The sequence below is a fragment of the Arachis ipaensis genome, chromosome B01 (assembly GCF_000816755.2).
Source record: "Arachis ipaensis cultivar K30076 chromosome B01, Araip1.1, whole genome shotgun sequence".
NCBI classification, from domain to species: Eukaryota; Viridiplantae; Streptophyta; class Magnoliopsida; order Fabales; family Fabaceae; genus Arachis; species Arachis ipaensis.
Window position 1 is genome coordinate 17,970,199 of NC_029785.2, and position 12,101 is coordinate 17,982,299.

General features: G+C 40.9%; 1 protein-coding gene across 1 annotated transcript in view; it reads right to left on the reverse strand.

Moving 5' to 3' along the window:
- The window catches only part of LOC107626803, an 11,178-nt gene extending 10,319 nt beyond the window's left edge, over positions 1 to 859 (reverse strand). The window contains exon 1 of the mRNA XM_016329705.2: positions 403 to 859. Coding sequence (XP_016185191.1) covers positions 403 to 718 — 316 coding nt within the window. The 5' untranslated portion in view covers positions 719 to 859. The remainder of the gene's footprint in view (positions 1 to 402) is intronic.

A 12,101-nucleotide genomic window follows, 5' to 3' on the forward strand; every position in this document is an offset into this window, starting at 1 on the left:
CACATGTTAAAAAATTATAAGTCCTTTTAAAGTAATGTGTAACTAACGATTATCCAACTACCACATTTAATTAGTAAAAAAATTATTAATTGTTTCTTAAGCACAAATTAGTCTAGTTAGTAGTTATAGTTTGCACCTGAACTCTTCTTCCATTTTTCCATTTTTAAAATAAATTATAATTTTGACCGTGAAAATATTAAGGAGACACAATTATAATCCTGAAAACTATAAACTAATTTGATGCACATTAAAATTTTGTTAGTTTGACCAAATTACCCAAAAAAAACTTTCGATAAAATTATACGTCAAAATTCAATTTATTCAGAGAGTTTAAAAATAATAGAATAAAGCAGGAAAAGATATATGAGTATGAAGATGAGTTGAAAGAAGTAATTAACTAACCCCTGAGAAAGTTAAGTATGAGGAAGAAGAAACCACCGTTGAGAAGAAGCAAGTTGACGAAGCGCTCAACACAGTTTCCAAGGAAAGCTAACGGTTTTGCAACAAACTGTAACAGTTTCTGGCCAACGATAGAGATAAAGATAAGCCAACGGTGCGCGAAGCTGTCTTCATAATCTCCACCTGCATGGCTATCAACAAACTTTCTCTTCCCCACGTTCTTCGAAAACAAGAGTTTAACGAGGTCAACCAAGTGTGCGTCTTCGTGGTTCAGCAACATGTAACTGTCTGCGAATCCTTTGTTGCAATCTGAGGCCATGGCTTAAGGACCAAAGATTAATTAATAATTATTGTAATAAGGAGCAAGGTTGGGGATGCAAAGCGGGGTTGTTAGTATTTAAAGGGGAAAAGCAAACAGCGCGAGAATAATTAGTGGGGCTAAGAAGAAAGAAGGTAGAAACTACTAGAGACGGTAAAATTAAATTAGGAAAAGCTAAGGTTGTCTTCGAAGTTTTTGTCAGCCGATTATTATTATTTCTTTTTAAAGAAAAAGATGTGGTTCTAATGGATCGAGTAAATTACATGGGACATGAGAGTAAATAAGAGATTATGTGCATCTTTTTATTAATTTAAATTTTAAAAAAATAATTTTATAATTGATCGTACCTAAAAAGCCGGCCCGATGTCATACTTCGCAAAGACCACGTCCAGCAAACAGAACGCAATATACCAGGTCAAAACCAGGTTACTTAGCCACAGGAGAGATATCCGAGCTTTAACTCGGATATAAGGCCAGGAATTTCGGGCCGACTAACAGATCTCTCCAACCATAAATAGCGTGATGTAGATAGCCAAAAGCACGGATACACACATTCAAAATTTACTACCCACTATAGTCGTTATTGAGATATTATTCTTGCGCACAAACTAACTTAAGCATCGGAGTCCTTTTTGCAGGTACTCCCCACTATTCGGACGAGGCTAGCACTGGCGGCACGATCTTTAGCAAGAACAGTCACGCAAGCATCTCTATAGCCGCCACCGACCTATACCTCGGCCTGAGCCCTAGGCAGGAACATTGGCGCCTACCGTGGGGCCGAAGAGTCTAACTTTGCCCTATTCCGTTATTTTGATTTTTATGACATATCCATATCTGCCTTGTTCCCCCTTTTTCTTTGCAGAAAAGGAAGCATGACTGATCTCTCGGAGACTCAGTAGCATCCTCGAACCAATGCCGACCTCATGGCCGCTAATGCCACCCTCCTAGCGAAAAATCAGCAGATGGTCGAGTTGTTAGCAACGATGCAGAATAATGGAGAACAGAAGAATGACCACAAAAAAGCAACCGCCGATCAGCACAAAGAGCATCAGTCAGAATCCAACGCAAAGACAGGGAAAACACCCCCCAAAACCGGAAGACGACGAACCAACCCGTTTTCCGAAGAAATAATGAACTTCAAAATGCCTAAGAATTTTACACTTCCTATGACTTTAACACCATATAAGGGGATCGGAGATCCTAAAGCTCATGTCACAAAATTTGATTCTATGATGTTCCTCAATAGTGACTCCGATCCCATCCTATGCCGATCTTTTCCAACTTTTTTAGATGGAGCTGCTTTATTATGGTTTTCTAATTTGCCTGCAGGATCCATAACCAGCTTTGACGAGTTTGCCAAGATGTTCATCAATCATTTTGCAGCGTCCAAAATCTATGTGAGAGACTCGGACTACCTCAGTACAATTAAGCAAGGACAACACGAAAGCCTGAAACACTACATGACACGCTTCACAACAGCAGCCATGGAGTAGGGATGGCAAAACTCCCCGAGACGGGAGAATCTCTGCGGGACTGCCCCGAATGGGATCTGACTGTGGGGAATTTTCCATGCGGGAATGGGGATGGTGGACAAAATTCCCCTGAGGCAAGCGCGGGGACACGAGCTGGGATCTCCGCCCCTTCCCCGCTATTCTCTGAAATTTATAAATTTATTGAATTATCCTTAATAGTTTATTTCTCATATATATTTTTTAGTCATTTCTCACACACACACACACACACACACACACACACACACACACACACACACATATAGAAACCCAAAATTCCTAATCTTCATTTACATAATCCTTCTTCAATTTAGAGATCCCTAACACTGTTCATACTCCATCCAATCTCTCTGCAGCCACCCCTTCGCCACTCTCCGTCCCTTCTCACCGCATCGTCACACCTCACTGTGCCATCACCCTCACCGCGTCGTGCTTTCTATTTGCGGCGTTCCTTTTCGTAACTCTGCCATCGTGTCCATTTTTCTCTCTGTTACCGCGTCTCCCACCTCGTCCACTACTTTGTGCTTTGGCTCGTCGTTGCGTCTTCCCTACTGCGTCATTTTGAAAGAAGTCACCATCGTGTCATTTAGACTTTTTGTATAAAATCTTGCTGTTTTGTATATGATGGATACTTGCAACTCTAATCATATGAAAATTAATAATTAGTTAGAACTATCAGATTGATGGGGAATTGGATCCCCGCGGCGAATGGGGCCCCGTGGAGAATGGGCTTAGGGAGCAATATTCTCCCATGACGGGGAATGGGAACAGGGATGGGGAGCAAATCTGAGGGCGGGGATGGGGAGCAGGGAGGCATCCCCCGCCCCTGCCCTACCCCGTTGGCATCCCTACCATGGAGATCCCCGACCTTAATCCAGAGGTGCAGTTGCATGCTATCAAGAGTGGCCTCCGACCTGGAAAATTCCAGGAAGACATCACTGTGGCTAAACCGAAGACATTGGAGGAGTTCCGAGACAAAGCAACTGGTCAAATCGAGATAGAGGAGCTGCGTGAAACTCGGAGGAATGAAAGACAATTGTTTAGGAAGGAAGAAGACAGACCTTACGGGTCCCAGAATAAAGATCCTAAAAAACCTTTTAAGCTAGCTCCAAAGTTTGACTCATACACCAAGTTCAATACCAAAAAGAAGGACATAATCAAAGAAATCTTCACAACAAGCTAATAAAGCCGCCAAGCAGAGCGGGTACGTACCAAGATCAAAGGTATGTCGACAAAACAAAGCACTGCGCCTTTCACCAAAAGTTCGGCCACACTACGGATGAATGTGTGGTGGCTAAGGACATGCTAGAAAGGCTGGCGCGATAAGGGTTGCAGGAGAAATACATTGGCAGGCAAGTACACAAAGATCCGTCAACCTCGGGTGAGGTAGAACACCTGAAGACAAACAACGAAAAGTCTCAATGGCAAAATAGTCAACCACCAAAGAAAGTCATCAATTATATTTCAGGAGGGTTCGCATGCGGTGGAGAAACAAGCTCGGCCAGAAAAAGAAGTTACAGAACTATGTTAACAGTACAGGACGAGACGCCCTCTGACGTGCCTATACCCATAATCCCTGACATAACATTCACAAGCAAGGACTTTGAGACCAAAACTCCTAACCTCGACGACCCTGTCGTCGTCTCGGTAACAACCAGAGATCTCCTAATTCAGAAAGTCTTATTAGACCAAGGAAGCAGTGCCGACGTCATGTTTCTATCAAGCTTCAAGAAGATGCAAATGAATGAAAAAGTGTTACAACCATCCTCCGGCGAACTAGTCGGATTCTCAAGGAAAAGAATCCCCGTAACAGGTTATGTTTGGGTGAGGACGACCTTAGGGGAACCTCCTCACTCAAAATCTTTAGACATCCAATATTTAATTGTTGACTGTACATTCACAAGCAAGGACTTTAAGACCAAAACTCCTAACCTCGATGACCTTGTCGTCGTCCCGGTAACAACCAGAGATCTCCTAATTCAGAAAGTCTTATTAGACCAAGGAAGCAGTGCCGACGTCATGTTTCTATCAAGCTTCAAGAAGATGCAAATGAACGAAAAAGTGTTACAACCATCCTCCGGCGAACTAGTCAGATTCTCAGGGAAAAGAATCCCCGTAACAGGTTATGTTTGGGTGAGGACGACCTTAGGGGAACCTCCTCACTCAAAATCTTTAGACATCCAATATTTAATTGTTGACTGTTTTAGTCCTTATAATATTATTTTAGGAAGACCATCTTTAAATACTTTTGGAGCCATAGTCTCCACTATTCATTTGTGTGTTAAGTTTTGTTCAGAAAAAGGAGCTATAGCAACAGTACATTCAGACAGAAAAGAAGCGAGACAATGCTACATCGCAGGTCTCAAAGTACAGCAGACGCTGGCAAGGGGGATAAACTCAGTATACAACGCAGTGATATACCCGACCTTGCCGAGCTGGATCCTCGGATCAATGATGAACAAAGACCCACACCGGCAGATGATTTAAACAAGGTAAGCTTGACAGAAGATAAGAACCAATACACTAACATCGGTTCTACTTTGCCTGCAGGATACACACAGCAGGTAACAGACCTACTCCGAGCCAATGCCGATCTTTTCGCATGGACTCCGGCCGACATGCCGAGGATACACCTGAATGTCATAGGTTATAGACTGGCCCTTGACCCCAAAGCTCGGCTAGTAAAACAGAAGAGAAGATAACTCGGGAAGGAAAGAACCGAATCAGCAACAAAGGAAACACAAAAACTGATAAGTGCAGGTTTATCCGGGAAATACAATTCACATCATGGCTGGCAAATGTAGTAATGGTAAAAAAAAACTCGGGGAAATGGCGAATGTGCGTGGACTTCACCGAATTGAGCCGAGCATGCCCAAAAGACTCCTATCCCTTGCCATGCATTGACAAGCTCGTCGACAACACTTATGGCTATCAAATACTAAGCTTCATGGACGCGTATTTAGGTTACAATCAAATACTCATGCACCCCGCTGACGAAGAAAAAACAGCCTTCATAACTGATCAAGGCAACTTTTGTTACAAGGTCATGCCATTTGGCCTCAAAAACGCAGGCGCTACCTACTAGCGTTTAATGGACAAAGTATTCCAAAAGCAAATCGGAAAGAACAAGGAGGTGTACATGGATGACATGGTAGTCAAATCAAACACCGAAAAAGAACACTTGACTGACTTAAAAAAAGTGTTCGATCAATTAAGAAAATACAATATGCGGCTCAACCCAGAGAAGTGTGCATTTGGAGTTCAAGGAGGTAAATTTTTAAGGTTTATATTAACACACAGAGGAATAGAGGCAAACCCTGACAAGTGTAAGGCAATCTTGGACTTGAAGTCGCCATCAACAATCAAAGAGGTGTAGCAACTCACTGTAACACCTTACCATTCTGAGCTTTACGCTTAAATCGTAAAGCAGAGGTGATGTGGTATTACGACCTCTAAAATAAAATAAGTACATATAATAGTAGAAAGATTATAATATACTAGGAGCCTTGAAGAATAGAAGAATAAAAATCGCGGAATAAAAGCGCAACGCTCAAGAAACGAGTTAACTTGCGTGCTAAGAAAGCTATATCCATCAAACATAAGATTGTAAAAATAGGAATAGAGTGCTAAAGATACAAAATAGCAAGCTCCTAACTCAGCCCGCGAAGTCAAGGCTGGCCGGAAAATATTAACACATATATATATACATATCCAAAACCCAAATATACATAAACAAAATCCTGCCTCTCCATAAACCTCTAAGAGGATCAAAAGAACAAGTTATGTGGAGAGAAAGCTAAGTACATATATATATACCACTGTACAACAACATAACCAAGTAACCACTTTGCTTCAGGAGCCCAGACGCCTCTTGACCTGCATCTGAAAAGCGACAACATAGTATGGAATGAGAACCGGAGGTTCTTAGTATGGTAAAGGTACCACACACATAATATATAAGGTCCTGGGAATGCCATAGACAATCCTAGAACGCCGACACTCGGATTATAGAGCTTAAAGTATTAAACAGAAGTCATAAAATGTGGTTTTCTAAGAGTATCTAAACCTAACTTAACTTAACCTTAAATCTAAGTCCCATACTGCCATTCCTCCATACCTCCAACTCCATCATGCATTTTCACAAACAAATAGACAGATAAAGGCAAGGACAAGAAGGTTACAAATACTGCAGGTAACAAATACACATTTAATATGGCAAGTACATGTAGGCACATTCAATTAAAGGACAAGCAAGTAATTCAAGTAATATGCATATGATGCATGCCTGTCCTATGGCTGATGAGGCTCATCTGTCAGTTATCCAGCCAACCCGACAAGTCTGAATTGAACTTAGACTGTCCCCCGACGTGCATCCCCAAGAGTCTATGTATAGCTTTATCTCAAATAATCAATATTGCTCAATGGGGGTAACATTCCCGGGAATTCATATAGTGCCCGGTCACACTTACGTCGTAGGGTCAACAGAGTATCGAGTTTTCAACCTGGTACACGTGGTGGCAAGCCACGACACTTTATCCAGGGAATCTCGTATCTCAGATCATTCAAATTCATAAGCCATATAAATAATTCAATTATAATTCATCAACATCCACATCATTCTCAATTGCATCTCATTCATCATCATACATCAATCATATTCAATCTTTATCCTTCATTATCACACCTCCCATTCTGTCCATCAATAGTTTCAATTCAAAACATAATTCATTCCTTTCTAAATAAATCAAACTTAAAACATACTCATTTTCTTAATAACTCAAAATCAAACCCTATAACCTTTGAATCTAAATCCTTTCAAATAATCATCTAAACAAAATCTCTAATTTTTATAAAATTTCGGCAGCATCTCCTCTAAAACTTGGACTTTGCCACCCTTTTCGGGTCCAAACCTGCATTCTTTTCAATTCAACATACCCTTCCTCATCATCATAACAATCACCACAATAAATCTACCTCAGATCAACAATTATACTCATACAATATTCAAATCCAACAACCAAAATTTAACTAAAAATCATAGTTCACAAATCCTAGGCTTTTAACACAAAATACCTCAAATCAATAATTCACCAAAGCACCAGTTACTCAACAAGCGCCAAACCAACCATTTTCATCAACAGAATACTAAGTATTAAATATACACATGCAATCCAACTTATCCTATGGTCATCTAGCCTAAGTTTTAACAGAACATTATATATTAAATGCAAGAAACCTAAATCATACCTTAGCCGATTTCCAAGTATTATTCCAAGACAATTTTTCTAAAAGAACACAGCCCTCAAAACCTCAACTAATCCACTTCGTCCAAGTTCCAGTATTCACAATTTCGGGCTCCAATTATTTATTTTCAACCTAATACACATTCATAATACATATATCCAATTTAATACTATAAGTCCAAATTCAATGAAATTAAAATAAAATTATCGTATCCTCACCTTACCCAAGCTTTACATAAATAAGAGTGAACATTTTTCTCAAGCTAATTGGATCCTAAAACATCAGAAATTAAAGAAATTCAACTTCCCTTCCTATATTTCGAAAATTGGGGGAAAAGAGTGGCTGAAAATATTTAAGGGCTTACCTATGAAATTGTTCCGGTAGAAATATAGAGCTCGACGTGGTGGACACGTGACCGTAAACGGTGCAGCGATTGGAGCTCGGACGGATGACATACGGTGAATTGAAATCACCGTAAGGGTTCGGCATTTCTTTCTTTCCTTCCCTGGAGCTGAATGCTTTCAACGTGCTTCAGCTGAAAATGAAGAGAAGATGGAGTGTGGGTTCACTTATAAGTTGGCCCGGTTGGGCCCACGGCCCGGTTTGTGTCCGGTTCAACCGGTTCGACCCGTTTGGTCTAATCTTGGACCGATTTCTTTGAAATTAGTGTCAAAATTCTCATTTCGATGAGCTCTATCCTAATTTAATATAATATTCATATTTCTAATCTTTCTTATTAAAAACTAATTTATTTACTAATTATCTACTAATTTAACCGGAGTTTACACTCACAGGAAGGCTAGCCGCCCTATCAAGGTTCCTACCAACAATGGCAGCAAGATCGGGTCACTTCTTCAATACACTGCGAAAATCAAAGAAATTCAAATGGACAAAGAAATATGAAAACGCATTTGCCGAGTTCAAACAGATACTATCATTGCCTCACATGTTGGCAAAACCAAAACCTGGTAACCCGTTATATTTGTATCTTTCAGTATCTGCTAATTCAATTTCATCTGTGCTTGTAACAAAAACAGGTCGGCAACAAAATCCAGTATACTTCGTCAGCAAAATTTTGCAAAACGCAGAAACGCGATATTTGATCATCGAAAAGCTGGCCTATGCCCTAGTAATCACAGCGAGACACCTAAGGCACTATTTTCAAAGCCACAAGATCATAGTATGAACAAACCAACCACTAAGGTAGGTGCTGACAAAACCCGACCTCACTGGAAGACTGACTAAATGGTCTATTGAGCTATCAGAATATGATGTGAAATATCAAACTCAGAGCTCATTGAAATCACAAGCATTGGATGATTTCGTAGCAGAACTAACATCAAGCGAAGATATACACCCAGAATGGGAGCTGTATGTGGACGGTGCATCCAATGAAGACGACGGAGGAGCCGGGATAGTCCTCAAGGACAAAGAAGGAATCTCGACCGAGAAGTCAATAAAGTACATGTTTCTGATTAGCAACAATCAATCTGAATACGAAGCACTCCTAGCTGGTATGCGCCTAGCAAAAGAGTGCGGGATACAAAACATCAAGGTCTATTGCGACTCCCTCTTTGTAGTTCAACAGGTAAACGACGTATTCCAGGTACGAAAACCTTCGTTAGAACAATATTATGCACAGGTGAAATATTTAGCTCAGCAATTTAAACACTTTGAAATAAGGGATAAGTATTGTTTTGGTCCCTAACGTTGGGGATCAGAATCGAAACCGTCCCCAACATAATTTTTGATTTATAATCATCCTTAATATTTTTTTCGTATTAAAATCGTCCTTTTTAATAAAATTTTTTATTTTATTCCTAAAATACCCCTACTTTAATAAAAAAATTATAAAATTAAAAAAAAAGAAAAGAATGCATGAAGAAGAGGGGAAAGAGAGAGGGAGCGCCGGTGGGGGGAGGACCGTTCATGCATGCTTTTGCCACCGTGGAGTGCCTCGCTGGGATAAGGAGCCCGTCGCGAGGAGGGCGGTGTGCGAAGGAGAGAGAGAGGGATCCAAGCCTGAGCTTGTCCACGCACGCTCAGTAGCCGGTCCGCGGGTGATGGGTGGCTGAGGAGAGAGAGGGATCCGAGGGTGGAGTGCGTCGCCAGTCCTCGCACGCTCCGTTACCGCCGCTGGTGTGGGTGGCCAAGCGCCGGTGGTTCTGCATCTGCTTCTTCTTTTGAATCTACTTCTTCTTCTGCTTCTTCTTCTGCTTCTTCTTCTGCTTCGCTTCTGCATCTGCTTCTTCTTCTTCTGCATCTGCTTCTGTGACTGCCTCTGCTTCTGTTTCTGTGACTACCTCTGCTTCTGATTTTGATTTGTTGTTTTCTGATTTTATTGCCGTTGTGTGTTGATTTGGTTGTTGAATTTGTTAAACTTGTGTTGATTTGTTGAATTTGTGTTGATTTTATTGATGTTGTTTTTCTTGGTGGTGGAGGTAAAGGTGCTGGTGGTGGTAGTGGAGGTAAAGGTGCTGATGGGAGTGAAGGGCATTTTTATCCAGAAAAAGTTAAAAGGACAATTTTAATACAAAAAAAATGTTAAGGATGATTATAAATAAAAAATTACGTTGGGACGGTTTCGATTCTGACCCTCAACGTTAGGGACCAAAACAATACTTATCTCTTGAAATAATGCATATAAATAGAAATGACAATCATCGGGCCGATGTGCTATCTGAGCTAGCTACATCTAGAAAAGTAGGAATACCACCTAATCTTTCACACATAACTAGAACAACCTAGCATATGCAACGTCCTTGTCATGAGTATGTCACAGGAGCAGGATTGGAGGACACCTTACATCAAATTTTTAAAACATGGAAAAATGCCATAGAGGGAAAAAAGCCCGAAGCTCTTTCAGAGGAGAGCAAGCATCTTCACCATCATTGGAGACGATCTTTATAGAAGAGGTTTCTCCCGACCTTTGCTCAAGTGCCTAGGAGATGAAGAAGCCACCCTAGCAATGGAAGAGGCACATGAAGGAATTTGTGGCACACATATTGGAGGCCGAAGCCTTTCAACGAAAATACTAAGAGCAGGATACTACTGGCCGTAATTGAGAAAAGACTGCCTCGAGAAGGTCCGAAAATGTGACAACTGCCAAAGGTGCGCACCAATTATCCATAACCCAGCCGAGACGTTACACACTATAGAGATCGGATGGCCATTCCACAGATGGGGGCTAGATATACTCGGCCATATCCCAATTTCTAAAGGTCAGGTGAAATTTCTGTTAGTAGCAATCGACTATTTCACAAAGCGGATAGAGGCCCAACCACTAGCCAAGATAACGTCGGACAAGGTAAAAGGTTTCATTTGTAAATTTATTATATGTCGGTATGGACTATCTATGGATATTGTCACTGATAACGGTAGACAATTCACTGATAAGAAAATAGCTTCTTTTCTACAAAATTTAAATATAAAGCACCATTTTTCCTCGGTCGAGCACCCACAATCCAATGGGCTCGCCGAAGCCGCTAATAAGATCATTTTGCAGGCTTTGAGGAAAAAAAGTAACAATCGCCAAAGGATAGTAGGCAGAATTGATACCCGAAATCCTCGTGGGATACAACAACATCCCACAAAGTTCAACTAAGGAATCACCTTTCAGGTTAATGTTCGGATCCAACGCAATAATCTCGGTCGAAATATCCCAAGGATCAATCAGAACAAATCATTTTGGGGAAGATACAAACAACCAAACTAGGAAAGCCGAGTAGGATACACTGGAAGAAGTACGAGAAGAATCAAGGATAAGACATGAGGCGATTCAACTTATGGTCCAGTGCAAATATAACACGAAGGTCAAATCTCAGATGTTACAATGAGGAGACCTCGTTCTCCGACGCCTTGAGGACGTCCGAAAACCACCAGGGAGGGTAAGCTCGTTGCCAATTGGGAAGGTCCTTTCCGAGTTATACAAGTTCACAGCCGAGGTGCATATTCATTGTAAACCCTGGACGGAGTTGATCTACCAAATACTTGGAATATTACTTCATTACGATTGTATCATATTTGAATATTTGTAACCTCTTGAAGATCAGAAGGTACTCTTTTTCCTACCACCGAGATTTTTTCCATGACAAGGGTTTTACTTTGGGAGGTTTTAATGAGGCCGACCACTTCAAAATCAATCAAGCAATTCTACTAGACATTATTCAAACATACTATCTAGCAAAACAAGCATGCATCCATATTAAATAGCAAGGCATATTGCATACAGAGTCTTAGCTATTCTTCATACCAAAATACAAAATGAGCAATCCAAATCTCTAACAAAGTCTACAAAGATCAATAATAGACAAACATTCACTTATCATTAACATCCACATTTTCGTCCTGGGCTTCATTCCCAGGTTCATCATCCACCAAATTCCCCCCAACAACTCTTTTCGTAACATCAAACCGACTGACGTCGAAGTCAGGAGCAAAGACGGACACCTGACTCACAGCTCGGTCAAACCCAGCAGCAAACAATTCTATGCCTCCATCTTCTAGCTCCTGAATCCGAGCAGTCAATCTTCCTTTCTCCAAGTCAGATTTCTTCAACTGCTCCTGCAAGGAGTGGATCTGGCCTTGCAAACTCCCAACACTATTTTCCACATCTTTCATTCTCTTGG